The sequence below is a fragment of the Protopterus annectens genome, chromosome 11.part0, assembly GCF_019279795.1.
Source record: "Protopterus annectens isolate FY-2018-M chromosome 11.part0, PAN1.0, whole genome shotgun sequence".
NCBI lineage: Eukaryota > Metazoa > Chordata > Ceratodontiformes > Protopteridae > Protopterus > Protopterus annectens.
This window is the reverse complement of record NC_056745.1, coordinates 102,138,140-102,164,905: the sequence shown is the minus strand read 5'-3', so window position 1 is coordinate 102,164,905 and position 26,766 is coordinate 102,138,140. Positions and strand designations below refer to the sequence as shown.

Genomic DNA, 26,766 nt, shown 5'->3' with positions numbered 1-26,766 from the left:
ATGCCAGATGTGGGAGTCATGATAGCTTCCAGGGCTGCCAGCACACACATCTATAATAATGCCCTGGGCATTGCACACAACCTGACAGTTGATGGACGGGTATCCATTGCAGTTTATGTAGCACCTACCCTGCTCACTGGGTGGTGACTTGATGTGTATGTGAGTGCAGTCTATTGCACCCAGTACCTCCGGGTATTCTGCCACATGGTGGAAGAGATGCATATTGCTGGCCAACTCCTTCTGTGTTTGGGGGAAGTATATGTGCTCATTGGCATGTGGTAACATGACATCCAGCAACTGGTGTAGTACCCTGGATGCTGATGTCTGTGAGATCCACATGATATCCCCAGTTGGTCTTTGAAAGGTACCTGTAGCTAGTATTCTCAGGCTTACACATACCTTTGTATCCACTGGGATGGGTTCCCCTCAGTTTGTTCTGGCTCTGAGGCGTGGCTGGCACAGCTCCACAAGTTGCTGTAGGCTGTCCCTGTCCACCCTGTAATGCTCTACGATCTCCAGATCATGTAGCCCCTGGTAGGTTACCCTGGGTCTGAACACTCTCCTCCTCCTTTGGTGCCTGAGGTGGTCGTGTGCATCGTCCTCCACACCACCTTCAGTCTCCAACACATGCTGGTGGATCAAAGCTATGGCAGCCCCTAACATGTACATAATAAAAGTTCCCCATCTGTATATGCCACTGGTGCAGAGTGTATGGGAATACACGAATGTGTGTGAGATGCTTTCACACTTTATAGTATTGTGCTATGGATGCTGCTGATGTAAGTGGGTGTGTATGAGCTATTCCAGCTGCAGCGTGTCTTAATTATGGGTTTTGTAATGAGTACTGCAAGTGTGGGGCCTTTACTGTGCAGATTTACATGCATGCCTTGATTAATCTGTTGTCCTTTAATTCACTTTTAGACCTGGATCCCCTCCCATTTTCAGGCATGCATCCACCTGCCGTCTTTCTTGTTTTGTACTTTCCCTACCCAGTCATGGCAAAATGTGCCTTGTAGCTGATATACTGCATATCGGCTTTGTTCTGCTTTGACACTTTGCTGTTTTCTTTGCAGTACAGCCCCTTCCCTTCCCTGTTCTGCAGGTAGCTGGCTTGCAGCCTTGTTAGCACTTGTCAATGGCCCACTGTAGGCTCCTAGGTGTTAATTAGTCATTTGTACTCCAATTTCACTGCTGCAGCATTTCCTTATTTCTTTCCTATACCCTTCCTGCTTCAGCTGCAGTGCACTCTGCGCATACCAGTTTACCAGGTTTACGTGCGTTTTCATCTCCGTTCACATGCATACTCGGTTACCTTGTGTACTCTCAGTTAAGCATAGCTATGGCCAATTCAACACACCCCTATCCTGCAGCTTTGCCTAGCTAGGAGCAGACTGGTTTAGCAATGCTCCAATGTGCTTACGCAATGTCGACACACCTCTCTCTTGATGTCATCTTTATCTCAAGGGCACACCTCGGTGTTATAACGCTACGCTGTGAGGTGCATCCCTACACCAACGGGGAATCTGCGATTCACTATTACTCCTCTCATTTGCATGGCATTGCCTACTAATTCCTAGCTACTGCGCATAACACTGTCACTGCCCCTTAGCAACCCTTGCGCCATGAGTATGGTGTAGCATGCCTGCCATTGACTATTATGGGGAAATCATAATATGTGTTTCATTGCGGTTTTATTCTATATTTTTATATCTTGCGATCCCCTTTGCGCACCGCTGCCCTGTGCTTCCACGTCGCGATAGTGCGACTATATATATTAAATGTTCATTTTATATTTTGTACATTTTTTTTATGCCAATGGCTATATATTTAGCCATTGGTATATATTAACAATGTACTACCTGTGTTTGGTCAGCTGTCATGGCTCCAATTTTATGTTTGTAAAAATGTAAACCGTTTTCTAAGGTTTACATTTTTGCATGCTTACACTATGCCTGCACCACTTCCTGAATTGCTACATACCTTCATTTGCATGCTACACTGCTGCACATGGGGTAATTAGCATACAAGGCTCGGGAGTTGTGCGGGCGTAGCATACGCAGGTAGTGCACGTGGAAACAGCTCATACCTGAATTGCTAGGCGGCCATCTTTGGTGTTAGAATGCCGACACTACGCCTGCACCTGGCGCAAGCTTCATGAATCCCAGGGATAGAGTGATAAAGGGCCGAATAGTTTTATGAGTACACTTGGGTCAATCAGTATTGTTACCTATAATTATTGTTTCAGAAGATGTATTTGTAGTTAACCAAGATAATATGTCCTCAGAGGGTAATTTGTCTTCTGTAAGAAGTATATATAGAGTGCTACAATACATTTTGATTTTTGTGAGTTAATTTTAAGTAGAGTTGCTATGATTCAACAATATCAAAACTGGTATTTGTGTGGAGTGCAGAGCAAGTTAAAAAGTTTTTGAAAATAAAATGCTACACCACCAGCTCTTTTACTAGTGTATTCACTAAATGTTGCAGCCAAGATGTAGTATTTCTTTATCTTTTGTGTATGATTTAAGCCAAGTTTTTGCTACTGCAATTATATTATGGTATAGAAAAATATCCAGATATGCAGGCCTGCTATTACATATATGCATATAATATGTAAGCAATATCTGAAATTTGATGACCATTTGCATTCTGTACCATTTCTCAGATAAACTGTTAATTTCTGGATATTAATTGAGAGAGTTAAATAGGTTTTAATAAATTTTACTGCAAGTGCAGAAGAGTTGTTGAAGAAATTGTTGATCATTGGGTTCCTGTTCAATAGTTCCTCTACTAATTAAACTGTTTAAAAATATGCTTTTGCAATAGTGTCATGAGTAAATAGAAACTATTAAAACCAGTATGTTACAGAAATCACAGGAGTATTCCATTGATGTTTATCTTCAGTACAAGACTTGTTATTTCATGTACACTTCTAAGATTCTTTATGTAAAGATGAGATCAGCTTCATTAGAATTGTTTGTCACTTTGTTTCTGTTTAGGATCAGGTAGCCAAGGATAAAGCACTGCAGAGTATAGCAGCTATGTCCTCAGCTCAGCTAATCTCAGCTACAGCCTTGCAGAATAAAATGTCATTACCAGGTATACCAAGGCCTGCCTATCCAGCAGCACCAGTGGTATGTATGAATTATAGGTCATTTTTTAAAAGCCCAGCATACAGACCAACATAGAAGTATGTGGAATGATGGTGTTCAGCTCATTTGTCATGTCTCTTTCTGTTCTTCCTAATTGTTATGCATTGGCCACAGCAGTAATCTTTGTCCTTAATTTTGTTTTTCGTCTGCTATATTACATTATTTGCTATGTCTTCTTAAGGCTGGTGCTGTAGTATGGTCATTTGCTGTAATATCTTGGCCTACTTGCTCACATATTTGTAGGAAAAGTTAACATATCAGTGTATTTATTTACTTGTTCACTTTAACCTCTCAACCAGGAAGTATTTGGCACAGTATCAGTGACCCTGGCTGAGCACAAAGCACATTTTATCTTCTTAATAACTGCAGACCACATTACCCTGATATACAGGCAGCAATTTAGAGAATAGGGTTTGGATTATTTGCCAGAGCAGCATCTCTGTATATATGTATGTAAGTAATACTCTTTGAACTCATTTAAATTCCACTGACAATACAAAGTGAAAATAATAAGAATTATTAAAAAACACTTTTTTTACAAACTGGATTAGTTGCCCATCCAATGGTATATGTGTTGTAAGTAAGCTCCGTGTGATGACAGCCAACCAACAGGATAGCATTATGCAAATGATGAACTTGGAGGGTCTATGTTTCATTTCTGGAATATACTGTGGCATCAAGCTTGTTAAAAATATAAAGATGGTACCCATCCTAAGCATTACTTTCTCCAATAATAGGTTTAGTTTTACAGTTTGGATCCATTGAACAATTTACATAGTTTCTAGTGTCAGCTTACTATCAGTGACAGCATCCTAAGTTCAACAACTGAGCCAGATTTCCAAGTTATAAAATCAAAATGGCAAGTCAGGATCAAAAGAAAAAAAATGATTTATTCAGAGTTTTCATCCCACTTATAAAATGGACTTCATCAGAATACACGTAAAAGCCAAGTGAACCAAATGTATCTGTTAAAACACATCATATGACCAATGATATTAGCATATAATAAACCAGTTATAATTTTGCTGCCTTCTTCAAAACGTTGATCAGTTAATCCTGGATAAACATTATCATTCTGTACTATCTACCAAAATAATTGTCTATATTCCAATCAATTTTCACATTCCCCCCAAAAAACTTCTGATAACTTTCTCTACCTTTTTGCATAATAAATTGTGCCTAAAGAGTACAATATTTTATTAAATATTGTAGTAGAGAGTAAATGTTCACAGATTCGCTTCTGAAGATAGCATTCTGTTTTTTCCATATAGAATGCATTGCAAGACTTACATCTGTCCAAATATGCCTCATGCCTCTGAGCAATCATGCAGCGGAAATGATCACTGAATGCAATAACTCATGAAAATGACAAACAGTGGCATTTGGTCCTCTCTCTTTGTATACATACATATATATATATATATATATATATATATACATACATATATATATATACATACATATATATATATATATATAGATCCCTGCTCAAAAGACTGAAAATCAAAATATCTAAAACTCAAAATACTGAAAATGGAATTTACCCTTTCTCCACTGTTGTGTGGTCTTGGAGTTGGTATATATAAATAGCAGGGGGTCGCCCCCACATGAAGGGTGCAAGGGGCCTTTCCCCCAGCATTAAAAATATTTTTGATATTTTCAGTTTTAGATAATTTGATTTTCAGTCATTTGAACTTCTGATCTTCTGACATATATCCATATATATATATATATATATATATATTATATATATATATTATATATATATATATATGTGTGTGTGTGTGTGTGTATATATATATATATATATATATATATATATATATATGTGTGTGTGTGTGTTCATCGTATTACACTGCTGCAGTCATTACACCTGGGTTATCCTGCCGTCAGGCGGTTCCCCAGTCGGCCTGAGTTCCAAAGTCTTGGTCCGGCGTCGGTTGCTGTCGCCTCCTCCCTGACTTCAGTGTGACAGGGGTATATAAGATGCAGCCAACGCCATTTTCTTCAGTCTTTCTTGCCGCGCAGTGCCTGAAGCAAAAGCAGTTCGCAAGTGCTGGTCGGCCGTCTCCTGAGATTTTCATTCCGAATCCAGAACCGAAGTCTTCCACAAAGCTAAGTACCCCGTTGGGGAAACTTTTTCTTGCCTCAGACCGACTGTATTTCTTGTGGGAAGCAAATACCTCATAAGGATTTCCATTCCTATTGTATCCCATGCCTAGGCCCAGACCATGACACCACTGGTTGTCGGTTTTGTGCTAGGTTTAAACGTCGGTTTGATTTTGCCCGAAATTATTTTGGTAGAAAATTCAATTATACCATGCCGTCGAAACTTCCGACGACCGGAATACACAAAAAGCGCAAAGACAAGGATAGGCATCCGAGGCCTAAAACTGACAACGAAGCCTCTTCTAGGCCAGTCGCCGGTTCTCCGGTTTTCAGCGAGGCGCCTTCACAGCCCCTGACGACCGCTTCTGTAGAACCACAGGCCGCCTCTGACTCCCACGTGGAGATGGCTGGGCCTTCCGATGCACAAGTTAATCAACCTACCGAGACTAATCATTCAGAGGGATCTGGAGTAGCTGAGCAACCCACAGCTTCAGAGGGTGTCTTCAGACCTACTCAGTTAAGCATTAAACCCTCAGCTAAGTCTAAGCCTCCTTTAAAAACAAAGAAACAAATACAGCATTCTCCAGGACAGGCCTCCATGCCTAAGAAACAAATGCTCAAAATGGCCGAAGACCTAATCACTCTGATCAGGGGGTCCCATCCCCCTCCTGATAAAAGGCCTAGACAGGATGCAGACTGTGACTCATCCGACCAGGTGTCCATATCTTCTGATTCATCCTCAAACTTAGGATACTCTTTACCCCCTTATGAGGATTCTGATGCTGAGGAATCAATTCCATCAGCCTCACTGCCTGAGGACTACTCCTTTGGGGAAACCCTACATACCATGAGGGAGCATTTCCACTGGGAAGGCCAGGATTACTCAGAATCCAAGAAAAGGCTCAGAGACTTCCTTTTATTACCTCAACACAGACCCCTTGCTATTCCGCCAGTGTTAGATATTGTGGATGATGTGTATACTGAATCCAGTTTAAATCCTGATTCCTTACCTCCAGCCCCTGTTAAACTTGACAGATACTATCTCAGAGTCCCTGACTCACATAAATTTCTGTATAAAAGCCCTGTAGCTGACCCTGAAACTATTTCTCAGGGACCCAAAGGAGTTAAGGCCTCATCAGCCAAGAATCCAGTCCCCTCTGACAGAGATTCCAGAGCACTAGACATATGGGGAAAGAAAGTATATACGTCTTCAACTTTAGCAATGAGAGCCTTAAATTGCCAGTTTCACATGCTAACAACAATTTTTACTGTCTCAGTTAAAACAAAAAATGCTTCCAGAATCAGATCCTCCTAATTTTAAAGAAATGCAGGATTTATTGCATGCAGCTGAACAAGTGGGAAAGCATACTTTGCAATGTGGTTTTGATTGTCTAGAGTCCTCCTGCAGAGCAGCAGTTACAGGCTCTGTCAGTAGAAGACATGCTTGGTTAAAAGAACATACGTTACCAGATCATGTTAAAGCAAAATTATTGGATGCACCTTTGCAGCAGGGTGTGTTAGTTGGAAATAAGGCAGAAGAGGTTTTAAAGAAAATGGAGGATAAGGCAAAATCTATGCAAACGGTGAAGGATTTCTTATAGGTTCAGCCTCCTAAATTTAGCAGAAACTGGCCAACTAAGAATTGGTCCTTTCCAATTACAGACAGACCTCAAAGGGTAAGATACAGACATCCAAGAGGTAGAGGTCAAGCACAAGGTCCTTATAGGCCTCAACAATGGGTGGCATCAGGCCAGAAAGAAGGAGAAGACAGGCCCCAAACATATAAAAAGCAGCTCCAATGACTTCCCACTACAGCTGCCAAACAAATCCCTCTTGGCAGCCCCCTTGGGAGGAAAACTGGCACTCTTCTACCACAATTGGCAAATGATCACCAAAGACAAATGGGTTCTCAACATTGTATTTCAAGGTTACAGGTTCCACTTTCACACTCTGCCAAGGTTAAAAGGAATGCCAAATCTGCCACCAAATCAATGGGCAGAGGCTCAAAAACAAATTGCAGCACTCATGGATATGAGAGCTATTCAAAAGGTACCATCACAGGAGCAAGGACAAGGATTTTACTCAAGACTTTTTCTGGTACCCAGAAAGGACAAAGCCTGGAGGCCCATTCTGGATCTTTCATCTCTAAACACTTACCTGGATGTTCCGAAATTCAAAATGTTGACATTACAGCAGCTTCTTCCCATGCTGGGCAAGAAAGCTTGGCTCGTGACTTTGGACCTCAAAGAGGCATACCTGCATGTCCCCATCAGACAAAACTGCAGAAGATACCTCAGATTCATAGCTGGTTCAATGCACTACCAATTCTCTGCACTGCACTTTGGCTTATCTACTGTGCCCAGGGTCTTCACAAAGTGCCTGGCACCAGTAATTGCATTTTGCAGACAGAAAGGAATTCAAATTTATCCGTACCTGGACGACTGCCTGATTCAAGCAGAGAGCAAGGACATTCTTCTAAAGCATCTGGCATTTGTAAAAAAGTTACTAAGTTGCCTGGGGTACACAGTAAACGAAAAGAAATCAAAACTAGTGCCCTCACAAGCGATTATATTCCTGGGTGCCAGCTTGAACACAACGGCCCAGATGGCTTATCTCACGCCAGACAAGCAAAGACAACTGACTCAATACTTTCAATTGATGGCAACAAAGACCCAACTCCCTGCAAGAAAAATTCTGCAGGCCTTGGGTTACATGGCATCCTGCATACTACTAATTCCATATGCCAAACTGCATATGAGGAAACTACAATGGTACCTAAAGAAGGTATGGTCTCAACACTGTCAAAGTTTGGAAACAGTTATACCACTAATCCCATGCCTTCAACAGGAGTTTCAATGGTGGGCTGAAGCTTGTTACCTCAACAAGGGACAGCCTTTTACACAACCCACAGCCAGGCAAACACTGACAACAGATGCATCGGATTACGCCTGGGGGGCACACAAATGTATTCAGGGCACGTGGCCCGCAGAACAAAGGCATCTTCACATCAATCAAAAAGAGATGCTAGCTGTACAAAATGCCCTTATAGCTTTCAAGGACCTGCTGCATCCAGGACAACTACTGATAAAGACAGACAACACCACAGTTATGTGGCACATAAACAAGCAAGGGGGCACTCACTCCTACCCCCTATGCAGACAAGCCACGACCTTGTGGAACACAGCTATAAACCTTCAAGTTCATCTGCAAGCACAATTCCTGCCAGGAGAGAAAAACACACTGGCAGACGACTTAAGCAGAAACATCATGGATCCCCACGAATGGGAATTAAATCCACAAATATTCAGAATGATAACACAGAAATGGTGGACCCCGGACATAGATCTGTTTGCATCCCCAATAAACTGCCAGCTACAAATATTCTGCACAAGGAGTTACCATCCACAAGCATGGAAAGTGGATGCCCTCTCATTCAGCTGGGATAACCTACAAGTATACGCTTTCCCACCACTACCTCTCCTGCCAAAGGTACTCATAAAAGCCAGGCAAGAAGAGCCAAAGATGATCCTGATTGCACCAGACTGGCCATGCCAGCACTGGTACCCAATCTTACGGAGCTTAGCACAAGAACCACCCTGGATTTTGCCTCAAATCCCACATCTGCTGACTCAGCACAACAATCAAATACTACACAGCCAGCTAAAGACCTTAAACCTAGCTGCATGGAAGATTCCTTAGTCAAGCAAGCAATGCCTCTCTCCAAAGCTGTTATGGATGTCATTCTGGAGGCCAGAAGGCCAAGTACCAGGAAAGCCTATTCGGATAAATGGAAGAGATTCTGTGCCTGGAACCACCTCATAACCTTGACCCTCTTGTCCCAAACATTCCTCAGATACTACAATACTTATCTGACATGCTGGGCAAAGGCCTCTCCTTCTCATCCATCAAGATCCACGCCTCTGCCATCTCTGCTCAATACAACATGGATCCACCAATTTTCTCTAATCCTCTGTTAAAACAGTACCTCAGAGGGGCTAAAAACATAAGACCGCCCCGTAGAGCACCTACTCCAACTTGGGACCTCAACTTTGTTTTGGAAAAACTAACTTTACCTCCTTTTGAGCCAGCTAACACAGCAGAATTAAAATATATCTCTTGGAAAACTGCTCTGCTCCTAGCAATAACATCAGCAAGAAGAGTTTCAGAATTACAGGCGCTAATGGCAGTGGAACCTTTCTTCATTTTCCACCAGGACAGGGTGTCTTTAAGAACTAACCCTACGTTTATGCCAAAGGTGGTATCCAGTGTGGCCCTAAACCAAACTATTCATTTGCCAACTTTTTATCCTAAACCACAGAATAAAGGGGAGAGACTACTGCACTCTTTGGACATTCACAAGCAGTTACGCTTCTACTTGGACAAAAACCAAAGCTTTCAGAAAATCTGAGCAATTATTGGTAGCATATGCTGCAGGAGCACAGGGAAAAAACATTTCAAAACAGACTATTTCAAAATGGATAGGACATTGTATATGTTTCTGCTACACATACCATGAAAAACCTGTACCTAGCAGCATTAGATCTCACTCCACCAGGGCAACAGCCACATCAACTGCCTACCTCAGGGGAATACTTACCAAGGATATTTTGGAAGCAGCAACTTGGAGTTCTGTACATACCTTCACCAAGCATTACCATCTGCCTCTATACTCTAAATCCAGAGCTGGCTTCGCCACTGCAGTACTGCAGGGCCTTATAGCCACCCCTAATGCCTTATAGAACCAGCCATCCTACCTCAGCTTTGGGATTCTACCCAAGTGTAATGACTGCAGCAGTGTAACACGATGAACATAGTACAGTTTTGTACCTACCATAAATGTAGATGTTCGAGTGTATACACTGCTGCAGTCCAGGTTACCCTCCCTCCTTCCCCTCTTACTGGCTGGTAAGTACCCATGTCTTCTACCCTTACTACCTATGGGGAGTATTTGCTGGTAGCTGTAAGTTGTTTTTTGCTTTTCTTCTGTATGTTTTATTAGCAATTGGAATTGTCTACCTATTTGGAGGCACCTGACATCTGGGGCAAGAAAAACTGAAGAAAATGGCGTCGGCTGCATCTTATATACCCTGTCGCACTGACGTCAGGGAGGAGGTGACAGCAACCGACGCCAGACCAAGACTTTGGAACTCAGGCCGACTGGGGAACCGCCTGGCGGCAGGATAACCCAAGTGTAATGACTGCAGCAGTGTATACACTCGAATATGTATATATATATATGTATATATATATATGTATATGTGTGTGTGTGTGTGTATGTATGTATATATATATATATATATATATATATATATCTGTGTGTATGTGTGATAATATGTACATGTATATATATATATATATATATATATATATATATATATATATATATATAAAATATAAATAGGTGTAGGGCATTGGATCAAACATCCAGTACCATGACACACACAGTAGTTTGGCATCAAAACGTCGAACAGTGTGAGTGATGCATTCTTTGCATGTTCTGGGAATTACTCCACAGTAGACTAAACCAATGGCAAGTGTTTTTGCAGGAGGCACAAGCCCCTCCCCCGCTGCATCCCACCCTCTGCTAATTATACATACACTAACTCCCTGAGGAATTGAAACATTCCCCTGACTCGGGTATTGTTGACCCCCTGTCTGTTGACCCCCTGTCTGTGTTGACCAAATGGTGTCGACCTACTGTAGTGCCCTAGATCTATACCCGTGTGTGTGTGTGTTTATATATATATGTGTGTGTGTGTGTGTGTGTGTGTGTGTATATATTTATGTGTGCTAGATCACCGACCAACTACATCGGCATGTACTACATTGATCTCAAATGGTCAAAACTAAATCGGCTGACATACCAGTATGCATGTGCCGATTTGTCACAACTATAACAGATTCAGAACTTAGCAGCTAAGCAGGTGTCAATGTTTTGAGGATATCCCCATTACACCTATTCTGTATGATCTGCTCTGGTTGCCTGTCATGGTTTGCTGACTGTGTAAAGTCTTGGTGCTCACCTTCTGTGCTCTACACAGTCTGGGTCCTGCCTATCTAAAGGAACTTTTGAAACCCTATTGTCCAATAAGACTACTCTAGTCATTTGATGCTGGGTTACTAGCAATTCTGGAGGCTTGTCTTGAAAACTCAGGCAGGATGACTTTTTCCTGTCTTGTTCCTCTCCTTTGGAATTGGCTACCATTGTTGATACAGGCATACAAGAGAGCATTGCTGTTTCAGAGAACCCTGAGATTGATTGATTGATTGATTGTGAGGCTGTACTGTGAGATTAATAAAAGGTTTTACTCCAGCTTTCAGTTCCAAAGTTTGATGTATTATACATTTTTGTTACTCTTTGTTTATTTTTCTTATTTATCTAATCATGCTACTGAATTTTACAGTTAATTATTTCTTTTGTCTGTTTTTCTTGTAAATGCTTAGATTTTCAGTACCAAATTTTAAATAAATAAATAAATAGAGAGAGTGAGGTAAAAATAAACATAAACCATTGTATGATAACAATATATAATATTCTTGTATGAACTGCTGGCTTTGAAGGTCACATGTGCTACAACTTCACAACCAGACCACACCAGGTATATCCCAGCATAAGACACACCCAGATGTCAGAAATCATGTAGATTTCAGTATTATTTCTGGTCTGAAGGCTTTACATAGCTAGCTCATTTGTCAGTTTATTAGGTCAGTAGACTTCCAGGATGTGTCATGCTTACCTTTCTCAGCCCATCTGCAGTAGAAATTACATGGAAGTTTTTAGAACCACTTTTGCAGTTTATTTATGCCTGTTCATCTAGATATATTTAGTAAGACAAAAATACAGTTTGTGGCACCATGCCATCTGTTAGAATCTCCACATGGCTGTATTCAGTCTTTAACTATCTTAGGCAATGTGATGTAGTGTGCTGCTTGTGCTGACATGACTTTGGGGAACTGATCAGTAAGGGTGCTGAGGCTTATGAAATTCTTTGTATTGCCAGTGGGCTACTTTAGTATGTTTGTTGTTAGTATTGGCCGGCCACGGTGGTACAGTGGTTAGCATTGCCACCTCACAGCAAGAGGTTCTCTGGTTCAATCCTCGGCTGGGGTGCCTTCTGTGCGGAGTCTGCATGTCCTCCCTGTGGTCACGTGGGTTTCCTCCGGGTGCTCTGGTTTCCTCCCACATCCCAAAGACATGCTGCAGGTGGATTGGACACTCTAAAATTGGCCCTAGGTGTGAGTGTGTGCGTGTGTGTGCCTTCTGTGGAAGGTTGGGTGCCGGGCTGGCAACTCGATACTGTAAAACCCCACTACCAGTCATGAACAGACAAGGTGATCCGCTGTGGCGACCCCTAACTGGGAAAAGCCGAAAGAAGAAGAAGTTGTTAGTATTCTACATATCAGTCTCAGATCTGAGCTCAGATCCCACTTTGACCATTTCTTTCTTTTGGATCTGAGGCTCAGGCTCCTTCCCCCACCCATAATCCTTTGTGTAAGGAACAAGCTACCTCGGATCTCATTTGCTGCCATCTCTGCTTGACAGGTCTTGGTGCTCAGGAGTGGTTTTTGGTTTAAAAAAGCGAAATTACTTAGATACATACTTTAACTTTTTGGTCTCTTCCTTCTAGTGTTTATGCTGTAGTGTCTTCCCCTTTTTATCTCATTCTAGTTCTTATATAGATTTTAAAAAAATAGTGTTTAGAATGTAGATTCTGTCATATTTAATACTATAGACGTTTTGCCTTTTAAGACTATCTTCTCTTCTTTTCTTCCTTTCCTTCTCGTATTGGTTTGACAGGATGGCTGATGAGTCCCCACAGTTTTAAAAAGTGTACAACTTGTTCACATAAGCTACCTAATTTGGAAAAATGTTGTTACTGCCAAGTGCCTTCTCATCTCAACGTTGCTTGCTCCATCTGAGAGGCTTTATATCAATGAGCTATTGTAGAGAGAAGAAACAAATTGATATTAAATGGTTTCTCCTACAACCCAATGTAGGAAGGAAGCCCTCTTCAGGATCGAGGAAGTTTGTGGCTGATTCTTGCCCTTTCAGTTCTTTGTCCCAAAAAAGTATGTTAAATCTAAAGAAAAAGAGAGAGAGAGGAAAGGAGAAAGACAAAGACAAAGAAAAATCAAAATCAACGAAAAAGAGATCTCAGGATCTGACACCCTCATCTGTTCCACCATCTAAGATCTCCAGACCTTCAGAACCAGTAATTATCAGATTCATAGCTTTACCCAGGTTTTCCTGGGATCCTGTTTCCCCAAGGTTCCAGTCTCCAATCCTGCAAGATAGACCGCCTAATTCTTTGAGAACTCCTCCTTCTACTTCCTCTCCTTCTTTGAGGTCAGCTTAGTTCTCCCAGAGCCTCACTGAAGCAGAGATAGGATGATGAGGCATTTTGTTTGGACCCAAATCTTGTTGGGAGTACTCCCGGCTCAGAGTACTGTTGGAACCAGAAGAACCATTTCTTCCCCTCACTCGATATTGGCTCCTTCTCTGATCTAACCTCCTTGATCAGAATCCCTGGATCTGTCTCTTGCCCAGGGAGATCTGCATCAGAGCTGACACTTCATACTTCCTTGACTCTGATGAGTTCTCTGAAAAAGTCAGCTCCAACAGTCATGGACTGGAATTCTCAGCACTGACTCTGAGGTAATTTGTTCCTTTCCATCTTTTAGGGGCATTGGCACTTGACAGTTTGGCTCTGGCGACAGCCTCAGATCCTGGCCATATAGTTTCTAGGGACAAGCCACTGTTGATAGTTTCGGCTCTAACTGCGATGCTTCCTAGATCCATGTCAAAGTTGGTGTTCAATGCTTTTGGGAGAATATTCTCTCAACCTAGAGAGAGAGCGAGTGAGAGAGAGAGGGGGCTTTCTTTTCAGAGCCAGATCAAACTCTGCCCCATAGGATTTCCCAGGATCTGTAGCTTGCTCTCCTGGCCATGTCAAGATAGCCAGTTCCAGGGACCCTCAAGTCTGTCCTCCTAAGGGAGACAATATTTGTTTCTGAGTCCTCCCCTGAACTGCCCACAGAGAAGGTTAGTAGGAAACAAGTGTAAGGGGAGACACTTGGATTCCCCTGAGGAATCCCCACCCACTGACAATGATCTTGATGAGGGAGAAGGTTCTCCCAGATCCCCCCATGAGGACATCTCATTCTGAGAGATTCTTGAACTTCTTCAAGAGAATGGGGTTGGTCCACCCAAGTGCCTTCTCCAAAGGAATCACTTTTTCCTTGAAGCTTTTGCTTCTGGCCCATCTACTTATTGGGTGGTTCCCGTAGCTGACAAGATGATTGAGATGATCTACCTGACGTCCTTCTATTCTAATGCTGCAGTATTCTTAACATGTGGGAGATCCTCCAACCTAAGTGACCTGACGGCCATCCAGCATACATCTTTTGACGACTGCAAGTACGTGTGACATCGCATATGTGGCTTGTTGTTTATCAGCCGTAAAAAGGACGTCCGCATGTACAATCCTCAGAACTTCTCTGCCACCATATAGAATTCTTGACTCGAACGTCGGTTTGCAGCCTGTTTCCATTTGCTGCTTCCACCTTTGAAATAAATGCCCCATTTTTTAGTGCTTCTTTTATTTAGCTCATGTCATCCAGGAAGGGCAAGTGTAGGTGTTAAAGGTAAATTCTACATAAGGACAGTCACGATCTTTGTCTTTTTTGTCTAGGCCGAAGTCATAACCACCGTTCCTGTGCTATTTGTCAGACCTTTGTCCCAAAGACCTTGCAAAGCTGTCTTTCATCTTTGAGTCTTTATTTAGAGAACCAATGATTGAAAAGACTAGCTAAGGATGTTATGGATGGTTCTGTGGATCCTTTGGCCAAGCCGACTTTGAAGAGGAAGGTCAGAAACCCTAGGCCTGAATCCTCTTCTGCTGAGCCTCTTTCTGCTGACATATCCCTTGAGGTTAGTGAAGACCCAGAGGTACTTTCGGAGATTGGGTCTGGTTCTGCACTGGGTAGCACTTCAGAGGCCATTAAAAAATCTGACCTAGGCATGTCCTCAGAGGCAGTGCATGCATCTGTATTGGACGGTTAAGGTGAACCACGACTTGTAGTGCTGGAAGGTCCAGAGACATTCCTCAGATTTTTGTTAGGGAAAAGGTCCCAGTGTCAGTCATTGAATGCAAACCTACATCAGGTCCTTCCACTTGCCATCAAGCAGAGGTGCATGTTAAAAAAACAAAAAAAAACAAAAAGCTAAGCATCTTCCGGCCCCCAAGTCACCTCAGTCAGATTGGGATACTTTTTCAAAGGGATTGATTAAGACTTTAATCACTCTTAAGCCTCATTCTGCTGTTTCTGCTCCCTCCTTTACTTCCTCTCCTGTTAGGAGGGTTAGAGAACAGGAGTTTTCAAAGGATGAGTCTTCATCTGATGAAAATTCCATGGAATGTACAACTCAAATGACATCTCCTTTAGAATATGCTTTCCCCGAAGAAAAATCCAATGGTGCATATTCTCCAGTGGAAAAAATCTTTTGAGGAAACTATTAACAAGATGATAGAATTATTTAAATGGGACTGCTCTCAGGTCTCTGAGGTGCAAAAAAGATATTATGACTTCTTACAAATGGAATCTCCTTCTCCTTCTGCTGTGGCACCTGTATTACCAGCATTTTTGGATGCTTTCTCTTCTGCTTCTAAGGCCCCTGATTCACAGGCTCCTGCACCTAAAAGGCCTGATAGATTTTATAAGGTGCCCAATGACTGTTGATTCCTTTACAGCTTCCCTTCAACTGATCCTGCTGTGGTATCCAGTACTTCAGACAAATCTTCCAGGTTATTACCATCCTCTAAGCTTCTTCCTTCAAGACTTGGGAAGAAAGTTTATACTTCTGAAACTTTAGCTTTTTGTGCCGTTAACTGTCAGATACACATGTCCAGATATTCTTTGGCTCTTCTTTCTCAGACCTCTCAAGCTCTTTCAGAGCTTCCAGATTCTGATATTAAAAATCAGGTTATGTCCCTTTTAGGATCTTCTTGACCTCTCAAGCTCTTTCAGAGCTTCCAGATTCTGATATTAAAAATCAGGTTATGTCCCTTTTAGGACCTTCTTCTCAGTTGACTCGTCACTCTATCAAATGCAGCTATGATGCAGCAGAAGCATAACCTAGAGCAGCTGCTTCTGGTTCTGTCCTTAGAAGGTATTCTTGATTGAGGCTTCAGCCACTGCCAGATGACATCAAAGCAAAACTGATGGATGCTTCTCTGAATAACAGTGCTGTTTTTGGTACTACAGCTGCAAACTTATTTAAGACATTATAAGTAAAGGGAAAGGAACTTCAGGACTTGAAATACATTTTTGTGTCACCTGTCCCTAAATTTCACAGAAATTTTCCTTCTAAATCCTCTTTTGTTATGAGACAGACCAGTCCTTCCTCTTTTTCATCTTCTTCCAGATCTAAGATGACTTTCTCAGACTAAAACTTCTCTTTCAGTTTCTACTCCTAAACAGCTTTTTCCAGATAAACTAGGTAGTTTGTATCTACCAACCACTTCCAAATATTACTCCTCTTTGTCTTCATCTATCCCTGTCTCTTCCAACTTGGGCAAGTATAACTCAGGATTCCTCGGATCTCTCTGTTGTCCAACATGGATAGTCATGACTTAGAAAAATCTTCCTCTTTTCAGGGGCATACCTCAACCTCCTCCAAACAAGTTTGATTTGTTTCCACAGGTTTTAAAGGATTTACTTAGTCAAGGAACAATTTAACATGCTCTTCTGGACCAAAGGGGAAGGGAGTTTTACTCAAGAATGTTTCTTGTGCCCAGAAAGGAAAGTCCTTGGACACCCATTCTGGACCTTTCCCATTTAAACACTTTTCTAAAGGCTCCTACTTTCTGCATGCTGTCTTTACAGAGTTTGTTTCCTATAATTCCTCCTCAGGACGACATGGCCTCTCCTGACATCAATGGTGCTTATCTTCACATGCCTATTCATCCTCTTTACAGGAATTTGTTACGTTTCTGCGTGGCTTCCGTGCACTTTCAGTTCTCTGCCTTGCCCTTTGGTCTATCCACTGCCCTAAGGGTATTCACAAAGTGTTTGGCCCCTGTGATTGCTTATTGCAGGGTCAGAGGTATTCAGGCATATTCATATCTGGATAATCTACTTTTTCTGTCTCCTCTTCCAGAACAGTTACTTCAAAATCTGAAGTTTGACATCTCTCTCCTGTAAAGGTTGGGGTTCACAGTAAATTTCAAAAAATCCTTCCTTTCCCCTTCTCAGGATCACATTTTCCTAGAGTACAGGCTATCACTTTCTCCTTCCTTAGTCTTCTGTCTCTTACGTCTCTAAATGCAAGAGAGTTTCTAAGACTATTGGGATTTATGGCCTCCACAAAACCTATGGTGCCACTGGCAAAACTTCACATGAGGAGGTTTCAGTGGTACCTAAAATCATTTTGCATGCAGCATGCTCATCCTCTCGAGTTTGTACTTCCTCTTCTCCCATGCCTGAAATCAGAGATTATTTGGTGGATTCGGCAATTTTCTCTGAATTCAGGTCTTCCTTTTCATCAGTCTCAACCAGCTCAAGAGTTGTTCACAGATGCCTCAGACACAGGTTGGGGGCAACCATTACATCAAAAAAGGTGCAGCATCTCTGGTCTCCTTCTCAAAGGAAGGAGCATATTAGAATCAAGGAACTGAGGGCCCTCATACTAGCTCTACAGACTTTCCATGCCATGTTTCGTCCAGGACCTCTGAAAGTGTTTATGGACAACACCACAGTTCTCTGGTATGTAAACAAGCTGGTGGGGGGGCAAAGTAATATCTTATCTGCAGATTGGTTCTGGTGGCATGGTACTTGGAAGGTCAGTACAAGTTGACTCTTCAAGCAGTTTACATTTCATCCACTCAAAATTTTGTGGTGGACACACTAAGCAGGTCCATGACTCAATCCCATGAATGGATGTTTCACAAGGATGTGTTTCTGGACTTGGTCCATCAGTGGGGTACTCCTCTAGTCGATCTTGTTGACTCCCCTCTGAACAGACAACTTCCTCTTTTTTGTACCAGAGTCCCAGGTCCTCTGGTTGGGAAGGTGGGCGCCCTGTCTTTCACATGGAAGGGGATCCTGGCTTTGACCATGTAACACTCCAGGTTAATTATTAACTTAGCAGTACTTATACAATTTGGCTGTCCGTACTAACTCTGTTAACATATCCCTTTTAACAACACTACTTCTCTATAAGTAGTTACATTCCTAGCTGCACTCTCACCACAGAGGTATTACTAACTATGCACTACTTTGCCTAAGGGATTCTCCCTGCTTAATTTCCTAACTAATATTATGTTCCTCCACATATATAAATTCAACCATACATTTGTCTGTATTCAAGTGTTTAAAGTCTTGTTCTATTTGATACTATGTAAATATTTTTGTTTTTACATTTTTATCCACTCAATGTGATGTTGTCCTATTTCGCCTTCAATCTTCACTAGTTTGGTTCTGACTCTGCCATGTACAAAAGTTCGAGGTCTTTAACTGGCTCGTGGCTGTATCCCTATCCCATCATGCCCTAGGACAGTTCTCCATTTCTTGTTTGTCGCTAACAAGATCAGGTGTTCTCCATTTTGGCTCTGACTAACTCTATATTTTTCTTCTAATATTTTTGAAATAATTGTGTTTGGTGAACTGGATTAAGATTTATAGTATTTAGTACATAGTTCTTAACTTAGTGTGTCTGATCTGTGGTTGTTGTTGCGATTGGCCATCTTTTTCTTCTTTAGGCCATTTTACCTCATCCCTATCCTTTTTTTTTCTCTTCTTTTGAAATAAGCTCATTTAAGTTAGAGAGCCTTAAAAAATGTATATATATCTCTCTGATTAATCCTTTCCCTGTTAAGCTCATTTTAGTTAGAGAGCTACCATTGGTCTGTTTAAATTAGAGGGCCTTCTTCCCTTTCCTTTCCTACCTTTTCTGTCAGATGGCAGATTGTTTTTTATCTAAAGACTGCCTTCCTTTTCTAGTTAGGTTCCTCTGCTTAGGTGTTTGATGTACGAAAAAAAATGTATTGATAGTTTTAATTTTCTTGGTTTTAGTGTTGCTTGCCATTGATATTACAATGTCTAAGGATCCTAGAGAATCCAAGCCCATGGGGTTCAAAAAGTGTGTTAAATGTAATCAAAAAATGTCTTTAACTGATGGTCACACAGTTTGTGTGTACTGTCTTGGTGCAGTCCATCTGCAGGAATCGTGACATTTGCCATGCATTCAGTAGCAGAGTGTTGTTGGAAAGGAAAAATAAGTTAATTTTGAGAAGGTTACTAAAGACTCCATTCACAGAAGCAATTGAAGAGGGTCAGCGTACGTCGAAATTACCAAAATCCCCATCTTCCAGAACAGAGACGGCAGGAAAAAGATCTACTACTTCTACTTTTTCAGAACTGACAAAGAAATTGGCTAAAGTGTCTTCCTAGGGCCCAAAGACCATCGGGCCCGAAAAACCTTCCTACTCAGCTCCTACTGTGGTTTCAGTGCCGATGGAGTTTCAAATACAGAGCCAGTCCCCGAAACTGGAGCCGGTCTCCCCAACACTGAGATCTACATTGTTCCAATGAGTCAGATCTCCCACTCCCTGCTCTCGATCATCCAGAAGCCTCTCGATGATGATGTGGTTCATGTGGTGCAGAGACTTTTGAAGACACTGGTAATGGCCAAACTACTGTCGACTCCAACCCAGAGGGATTTGGAGCCAACGAAGACCACCCCCCCATCGATTCCTCCTTCGATACAGTCCTGGACCTTGGAGCTGGAGTGTCTGGAACTGGTTGTAGTGGAATCGTTGGACCTGAGACCTGCACCAAGATCATCAGGCCTGACTCCTGCTCTGACTTCCTCAGTTCTGTCTGAACTTGAGTTGTCTGGGAGCTGACAATGTCCAGTCGGGTCTGGGAAGGAGAGTCAGGTCAGACATTGTCTGATCTGAACTTGACTCCTGGGGCTTCGGCATGGGTGAGCTCGGCTCCTACATTGGCCTCAGAGCCAACCCCCTTGGATCCAGGGATGCCTTCTGATTCTTGGGGGCCAGGAACTTCCTAGGATCAGGGGCAGGGGGCCTTCGAGGTGATGAGGAGAATGCTGTCACCACTGATGGCTCCACTCCCAGGTACAGGCATTCTTCCCCCAAAGGTGCCAGTGTCTGTCTCTGTACCAGCACATCCACACAGATGTGGAGACCCAAAGCCTCAGGATGCCCTATCAGGTGAAGCCCTCTCTTCTGAAACCTCTCCAGAATACCCTTCAAGTGATTATGCAAGAGGAAGCATTTAAACTCCCCAGAGGAGTCCATCACTTCAGATACGTACCTTGCTGAATTGGAAGGGTCCCCACGGTCACCCTCTGAGGATGTCTCTTTTGCAGACATCTTAGAAATCCCAAAGCAGAGAGGTGGCTGGAAGTCCATCAACCCTTCAAAGGAGGAGTCTGCATACCTGGAGACTTTGAGGTCTCGTCCTTCCACCTCTTGGGTGTCTCCACCTTTTTACAAATTTATGAATGTAGTTAGTCAAAGTCTTTGTACTCAGTGGAACCTGTTCCTCAGAGGACAAATAAGTTTATTTCAGCACCTTTGGACAAGGAGTTTCTTACTAAGGGTGTCCCAGTATATGTTATGGTGGTGGCGGCAGCCACCAAAAAGAAACTGTCAGAGATATCCTCGTCTGTCCATCCACTGAACAAGGAGTCTTGTACGATGGACAAATACGGAAAGTGCATGTTCTCTTCAGAGACATTTGCACTCAGATCGCTGAGTTATCTAACTCATTTTACTAGGTTGCAGAGAGATCTCCTGAAAGAGCTAGGAGATCATCTACAAGGTTCAGTAGCTGCAGGGCTTTCAGACAAGGTTTCCTCCTAGCTCTCCACCTTAAACTCTGTGGCTAACACCTCCATGAGGCTTATTTCTTATGCAGCAGATGAAGCAAGCAGGGCAACGGGTTCAGGAATTTCCCAGAGGAGACATTCCTGGATGCGCTTATGTGACTTTGTGGAGCCTTTTAAGTCTACCTTTGTTAATGCCCCCTGCAATAGTTCATCACTCTTCAGACCAAAAGTTAAGGACACACTCACCAGGTGTGAGTAAGAAGGAAAAACTCTCTGCCATAACAGTCCATTTTCACTACCTTCTAGACTTTACCCAAAAGGGTCAAAAGGTAGGAAAGATGTGGGTCTGAAAATCCCAGAGAGCTTTTCATGGGGAAGCAGTAATGGCAGATGCCATCTATGCAGCAGATGAGGGTCCGCAAAATCAGAGCAACAAGGATTCATTCAGCGGTAAGCACTTTCAGCGCTCCTGAAGGGAGGCCTGTCTGTTCATCTTTTGAGGCAGTCAGGGGTCACTTATCTTTATAGGCAGAAGCCTGGCTAGAAATAACAAAAGACAAGTGGGTGCAAAACATCGTATCCAGTGGCTACTCTATACCCTTTTCCTTCCCTGTTACAAACATAAAGAACATCCCGGACGTTCCATCCAGTCAAAGGGAACAGGCAACTCTAGAAATTCAAAAGTTGCTAGACAAAAGAGTCATCCAAACAGTCTCTGTAGACCAAATATGATCCAGAACTTACTCAAAGTTCTTTTTAGTTCCAAGGAAAACAGGGGATTGGAGACTCATACTGGATCTCGCCATATTAAACAGATCAGTAAGAAAAACAACATTCCAGATTGTAACACTGCAGTCAATATTACCATTTCTGGGAAAAGACAATTCAATGTGCTCTATAGACCTCCACCAGTATGTGTACTACCACATAAAAATGGATAGGCCATCCAGGAGTCATCTGCACTTTCGGCTGGGAGCCAGTCACTGTCAGTTTCAAGCTCTGCCCTTTGGTCTCACTACAGCCCCCAGATTGTTCACCAAGTGTGTGGCAGTGGTTACGGCTCACTTGAGACGTCTGGGACTCCTAGTATTTCCATATCTAGATGACTGGCTCCTAACACACTGAGCATCTACTACTAAAAGCAAGATACACCACATTACTTCTGTGTTCTCACCTAGGAATCACGATAAATTACAAAAAATCTGCCTTGCTGCCATCTCAGCATATCGTCTTTATAGGGGCACATCTAGATACGGCAAAGATGATGGCAAAACTTCCTCCAGAAATAGTTTTAGTTCTGCGACATCAGTTCTTAAACCTCCTTTCCAAGAAAAGGGTACAGGTGAGAAGATTACTGAAAACCTTGGGAACCATAGCAGCAGTGATAAATTTAGTTTAATTAGCATGCATGCACATGAGAATTCTGCAGTGGCTACTATTCACTCAGTAGTCATTATAACAGCTACCCATGTCTCACCAAATTCTGATAACAGACTCCTGCAAGAAAGACCTTCGCTGGTGGCTTCACTCCACTCAAGTGACATCAGGTCGTCCCTTTCTCCTTCCACAACCTTTAGCTACAGTAACCATGGACACCTCCCAGATAGGGTGGGGGAGGCATTATCTGGGCAAGACAGTCCAAGGTACTTGGCAGGAACATCAGGCCCATTTGCACATCAGTATCCTAGAGATGAGAGTGGAGCTTTTGACATTGCAGGCACTTAAGGACTCAGTTCCGCTGGGGACTATTGCAATTCAGACAGACGTCAGCTGTTTGGTACATAAACAAGGATGAACTGGATCCTACCCCCTTTGTCGAGAGGCCTGAAGAGTATGGCAGTGGGCATCTTCCTCCCATCACTTTGTGATAGCAATGCACATCCCGGGGAAATCCAACGTGATAGCAAACAAACTCAGCAGTGCGATTCTGATGCCTCACAAGTGGTCCTTAAAACAAGAAGTGGTGGAGATGATTTTTCGCAAATGGGGCCAGCTTTGCTGTGACCTTTTTGCCACATTCATGAATGCCAAATGCAGCAGCTTTTTTGCCCTAATCCCCCCTCCAAGGGTGTCACCAAGGGGTGCACTTGTACACCACTGGCCCTTGGGTCTCCTCTATGCCTTCCCTCCCTTTCCCTTGATACCCAAACTTCTTCAGAAAGCCAGCTCATTGGGAAGCAGTCTGTTTCTAATTGCCCCATACTAGCCTCATCAAATTTAGTTCCCCTTCCTTTGGCCTCATCTCCAGGAGGAGCCATGGATTCTCGACCCAGTTCCAGACCTTCTGACTCATACTTCGGGAACACACCACCCCTCTCTTCAGACCCTCAAATTGACAGCTTGGCTGCTCCGATTACAAATATAGCCAGGCTCCCTAACCTTTCCCCTTCTGTCAGACATATCTTGATCTCGTCTCATAAGGCTTCAACTAGAAAACTTTACATGAGCAAATGGAAAAGGTTTTTTTCCTGGGTATTAAGTAACCACATTGATCCCTTTTCTGCTCCTGTAGGCTCTATTCTTGAATTTCTAACAAAGCTATTTCATGAAGGAGCAGCTGCAGCCACCATTCGAGTCCAGTTAGCAGCGATATCAAATTTTCATATTAGCAATTTAGCCCCAAATTTGATGTCTCACAGACTATGCAAATCCTTCCTGAAGGGCATGATTTTACTAAGACCACCCATTAAGACCACTCAACCATCATGGGACCTAAACTTTGTTTTGTCATGTTTGATTCTTCCCCCATTTGAACCTTCACCATCCTGTGATCTAAAGTTCTTGACATGGAAAAAAATTATTTTGGTTGCCATCACTTCTGCGAGAAGGGTATCAGAGCTGCAAGCATTATCGATAAAGCCCCCGTACATGCTTTTCCACAAAGACAGGGTATCCCTTTGAACAAACCCATCCTTATACCAAAAGTATGCTCACACTCTAATTTAAATCAGTCCATAGAATTACCAGTGTCCTTTTTCCAACTATGGCAACAAGACAGGATATATGCTACACCAACTAGATGTACACAGGCAATTAAGTTTCTACTTACATAGGACAGAGGACTTCGTAAAATCTGAACAACTATTTGTTTCATTTTTGGAAGCTAAAAAAGGTGCTCCTGTCTCTAAGATCACACTTTCAAAATGGTTATCAGATTGTATTACCTTTACATACAAATCTAGCAACAAAGATCTTCCTTGTAAAGTCAAAGGTCACTCTTCAAGAGCTGTAGCAGCTTCTTCTGCTTTTTGTGCTAGACTATCAATTTATACCATGTGCCACTGCAACATGGCCAAGGCCTGATACCTTTATCAATCATTACAAAGTGGATTTGGCCTACAGGAACAGGGCCTCCTTTGGGTCCACTGTTCTGAAGAATATTCTCCCGTGAGCCGCCCAAGAAATTTGGTGCTAGTGATGTGGTCCCAACCAGTGAAGAATGAAGGTGAGATAGGACAACATCACAAAGAAGTTATGTGTTCACCATAATGTTCCATGTGTCTATCTCACCTTCATTCTTGCATCCCACCTTCCTTCCCCCAGCCATTTGGCTTCTGGAGAACCGAATGGTCACATTTGGCAAATAATGTTCTCTGACCATCTTCACTGTATATAAAGTGTCAAATAGTCCATTGGAAAACTTTTATTATCAGCAAACAAGATCTGGGGAACTCTCCTAGGGCATGATGGAATAGGGATATAGCCAGAAGCCAGTAGAATACCTTGAGCTTTTGTACACAGCCAAGTCGGAACCAAGGATCAGTTCCAAACCTAACTAGTGAAGAATGAAGGCGAGATGGACAACACACACACATGGAATGTTATGGTGAGTACATAACTTCTTTTTTTTGTCAATTTTGTTTATAATTTTTATTACTTGTTGTGATAGTTTGTATATAAGCTTAGACTGGAGCTTTTCTCACAGGCCTCCTCTGAAAATGGGGACTTTCACAGTCGGACCATCCCAGAAAACAAATGTAAAATAAAGTAAGCAAATAAATAAATAAATAAATGTTTCTTGATGCACCCTCCCCCCACCCCCTTCCTGTTATTCACAAAGTTCTGCTCAAGATTCAGAAGGACAAACCAAAAATCTTACTGGTGACTCCTTTTTGGTCAAGACTGCATTGGTTCCCTCTTCTTCTGCATTTAGTCAAGGGGAAATCATCACAAGTTACCTCACAGGGTGGATTTTCTCACACAGGACAAGGGATCTCTGCTTCATCCACATTTGTCAACTTTACAACTGACTCTGTGGGTGATAAATTGTTACAGCTGACTCTGTGGGTAATAAACTTTTGATTCCTTTCATAGGTGCCTACTAAGTTTATGGCCCTGGGGCCTTTACAAGCCTATCCCATAGAAGTGCCCTGGCATTGTGCTGCCTGTCGTTAGTTCCCAGTACCTCTATCAAGTAGAGCCACTGGAGTGATCCCTGGGGTGAACTTTCTATTTCTCATCCACTCATCAAAATTTCTCTTGAAGAGGGCTAGTAAGGTGCTTTACTTGACATATATGGAAAGTCTATTCCAGAGCATGGGCAGTCTCTGGGTTATGAACCTGTCCCTCCAGCATGTTATGTTGATTGTGGTAATGAGGTTGAGGTCTCTGGAGCGTGTGGTGCGCGGGGATCAGGATTTCTTTAGATGTAGCATTTCTAACAGAGCCGGGTCAGACATGGCTTTGTAAGTCGAGCAGAGATTGCCTCTTAGTAGATAATATGAGACAGAGAATAGATGGAGTTTTTTGAGTCTGTCCATGTAAGATGTGTGCTGAAGGCCTAGGATCCTCTACGTGAGGTACTTTTGTGGCCTCTCCAGCTGTTGCAGGTGTCTAGCGAAGTACATGCCAAATGGGGAATTATAGGTCTAATGAAAGGAAGAGTAGAGAGAAATGATGACCTCTTTCTTCCTGAATGCAAATCCCTTGTTAATGAGATGTGCCACATAGGACTTTCTGACCACAGTGGCAGTGTGGTGGTTGAAAGAGAGGTTGCTGTCAACCTGTGTCCCCAGATCTCTTATAACACCTTTAGTGTTCAGTGGGCTCATTTGGATGTGGTAATTAGTGGGAACTGAATTTTTCCCAAAGGGGATGATAACACATTTTTTGGCATTAAGCTTAAGGCCATGGTTTTGACACCAGTCATTAGTGTCAGTGAGGACTTTCTGTAGGGTGTCTGCATCACTTGGGGAGTTAATAATGGCTCCCAGCTTGCAGTCATCTGTGAATTTGGTCCCTCTATGTTGGCCTGGACTTCTGAGAAGTAGATGCCAAACAGGAGAGGACCCAGGACTGATCCCTGTGGGATTCCACTCGTGACTGGTTGGCAGTCTGACTTCGAGTCCGCTACTTTCACACTGTGGCTTCTATCTGTAAGCCAATCTGCAACCCACCTAATGATATAGGGGTTGATGTCTAGTTTGCTGAGTTGATCAATAATCCCTGAGTGGGGAATGGTGTCAAAGGCCTTGGCCAGATTGAGGTAGGCTGTATGAACTGCCTTACCTTCATCCGCCACTCTGGTGACTGACTCAAAGAAGTCAACCAGGTTGAGTAGGCATGATCTACCTTTCACAAAACAATTGTGTGGGATCTAGAGATTAGAGATTCCCTATATCCTTGTTATTTAGGTCCATGATGATAGCC

At 42.6% G+C, this 26,766-nt stretch overlaps 1 protein-coding gene across 4 annotated transcripts in view; it reads left to right on the top strand.

Annotated features, from left to right (window-relative positions):
• Positions 1–26,766, top strand: part of LOC122815190 (transcriptional enhancer factor TEF-3-like) — a 2,337,692-nt gene that overhangs the window by 728,657 nt on the left and 1,582,269 nt on the right. For all 4 annotated transcript variants that reach the window (XM_044087472.1, XM_044087473.1, XM_044087474.1 and 1 more), the window contains exon 7: positions 3,000–3,134. In XM_044087472.1, coding sequence (XP_043943407.1) covers positions 3,000–3,134 — 135 coding nt within the window. The remainder of the gene's footprint in view (positions 1–2,999; positions 3,135–26,766) is intronic.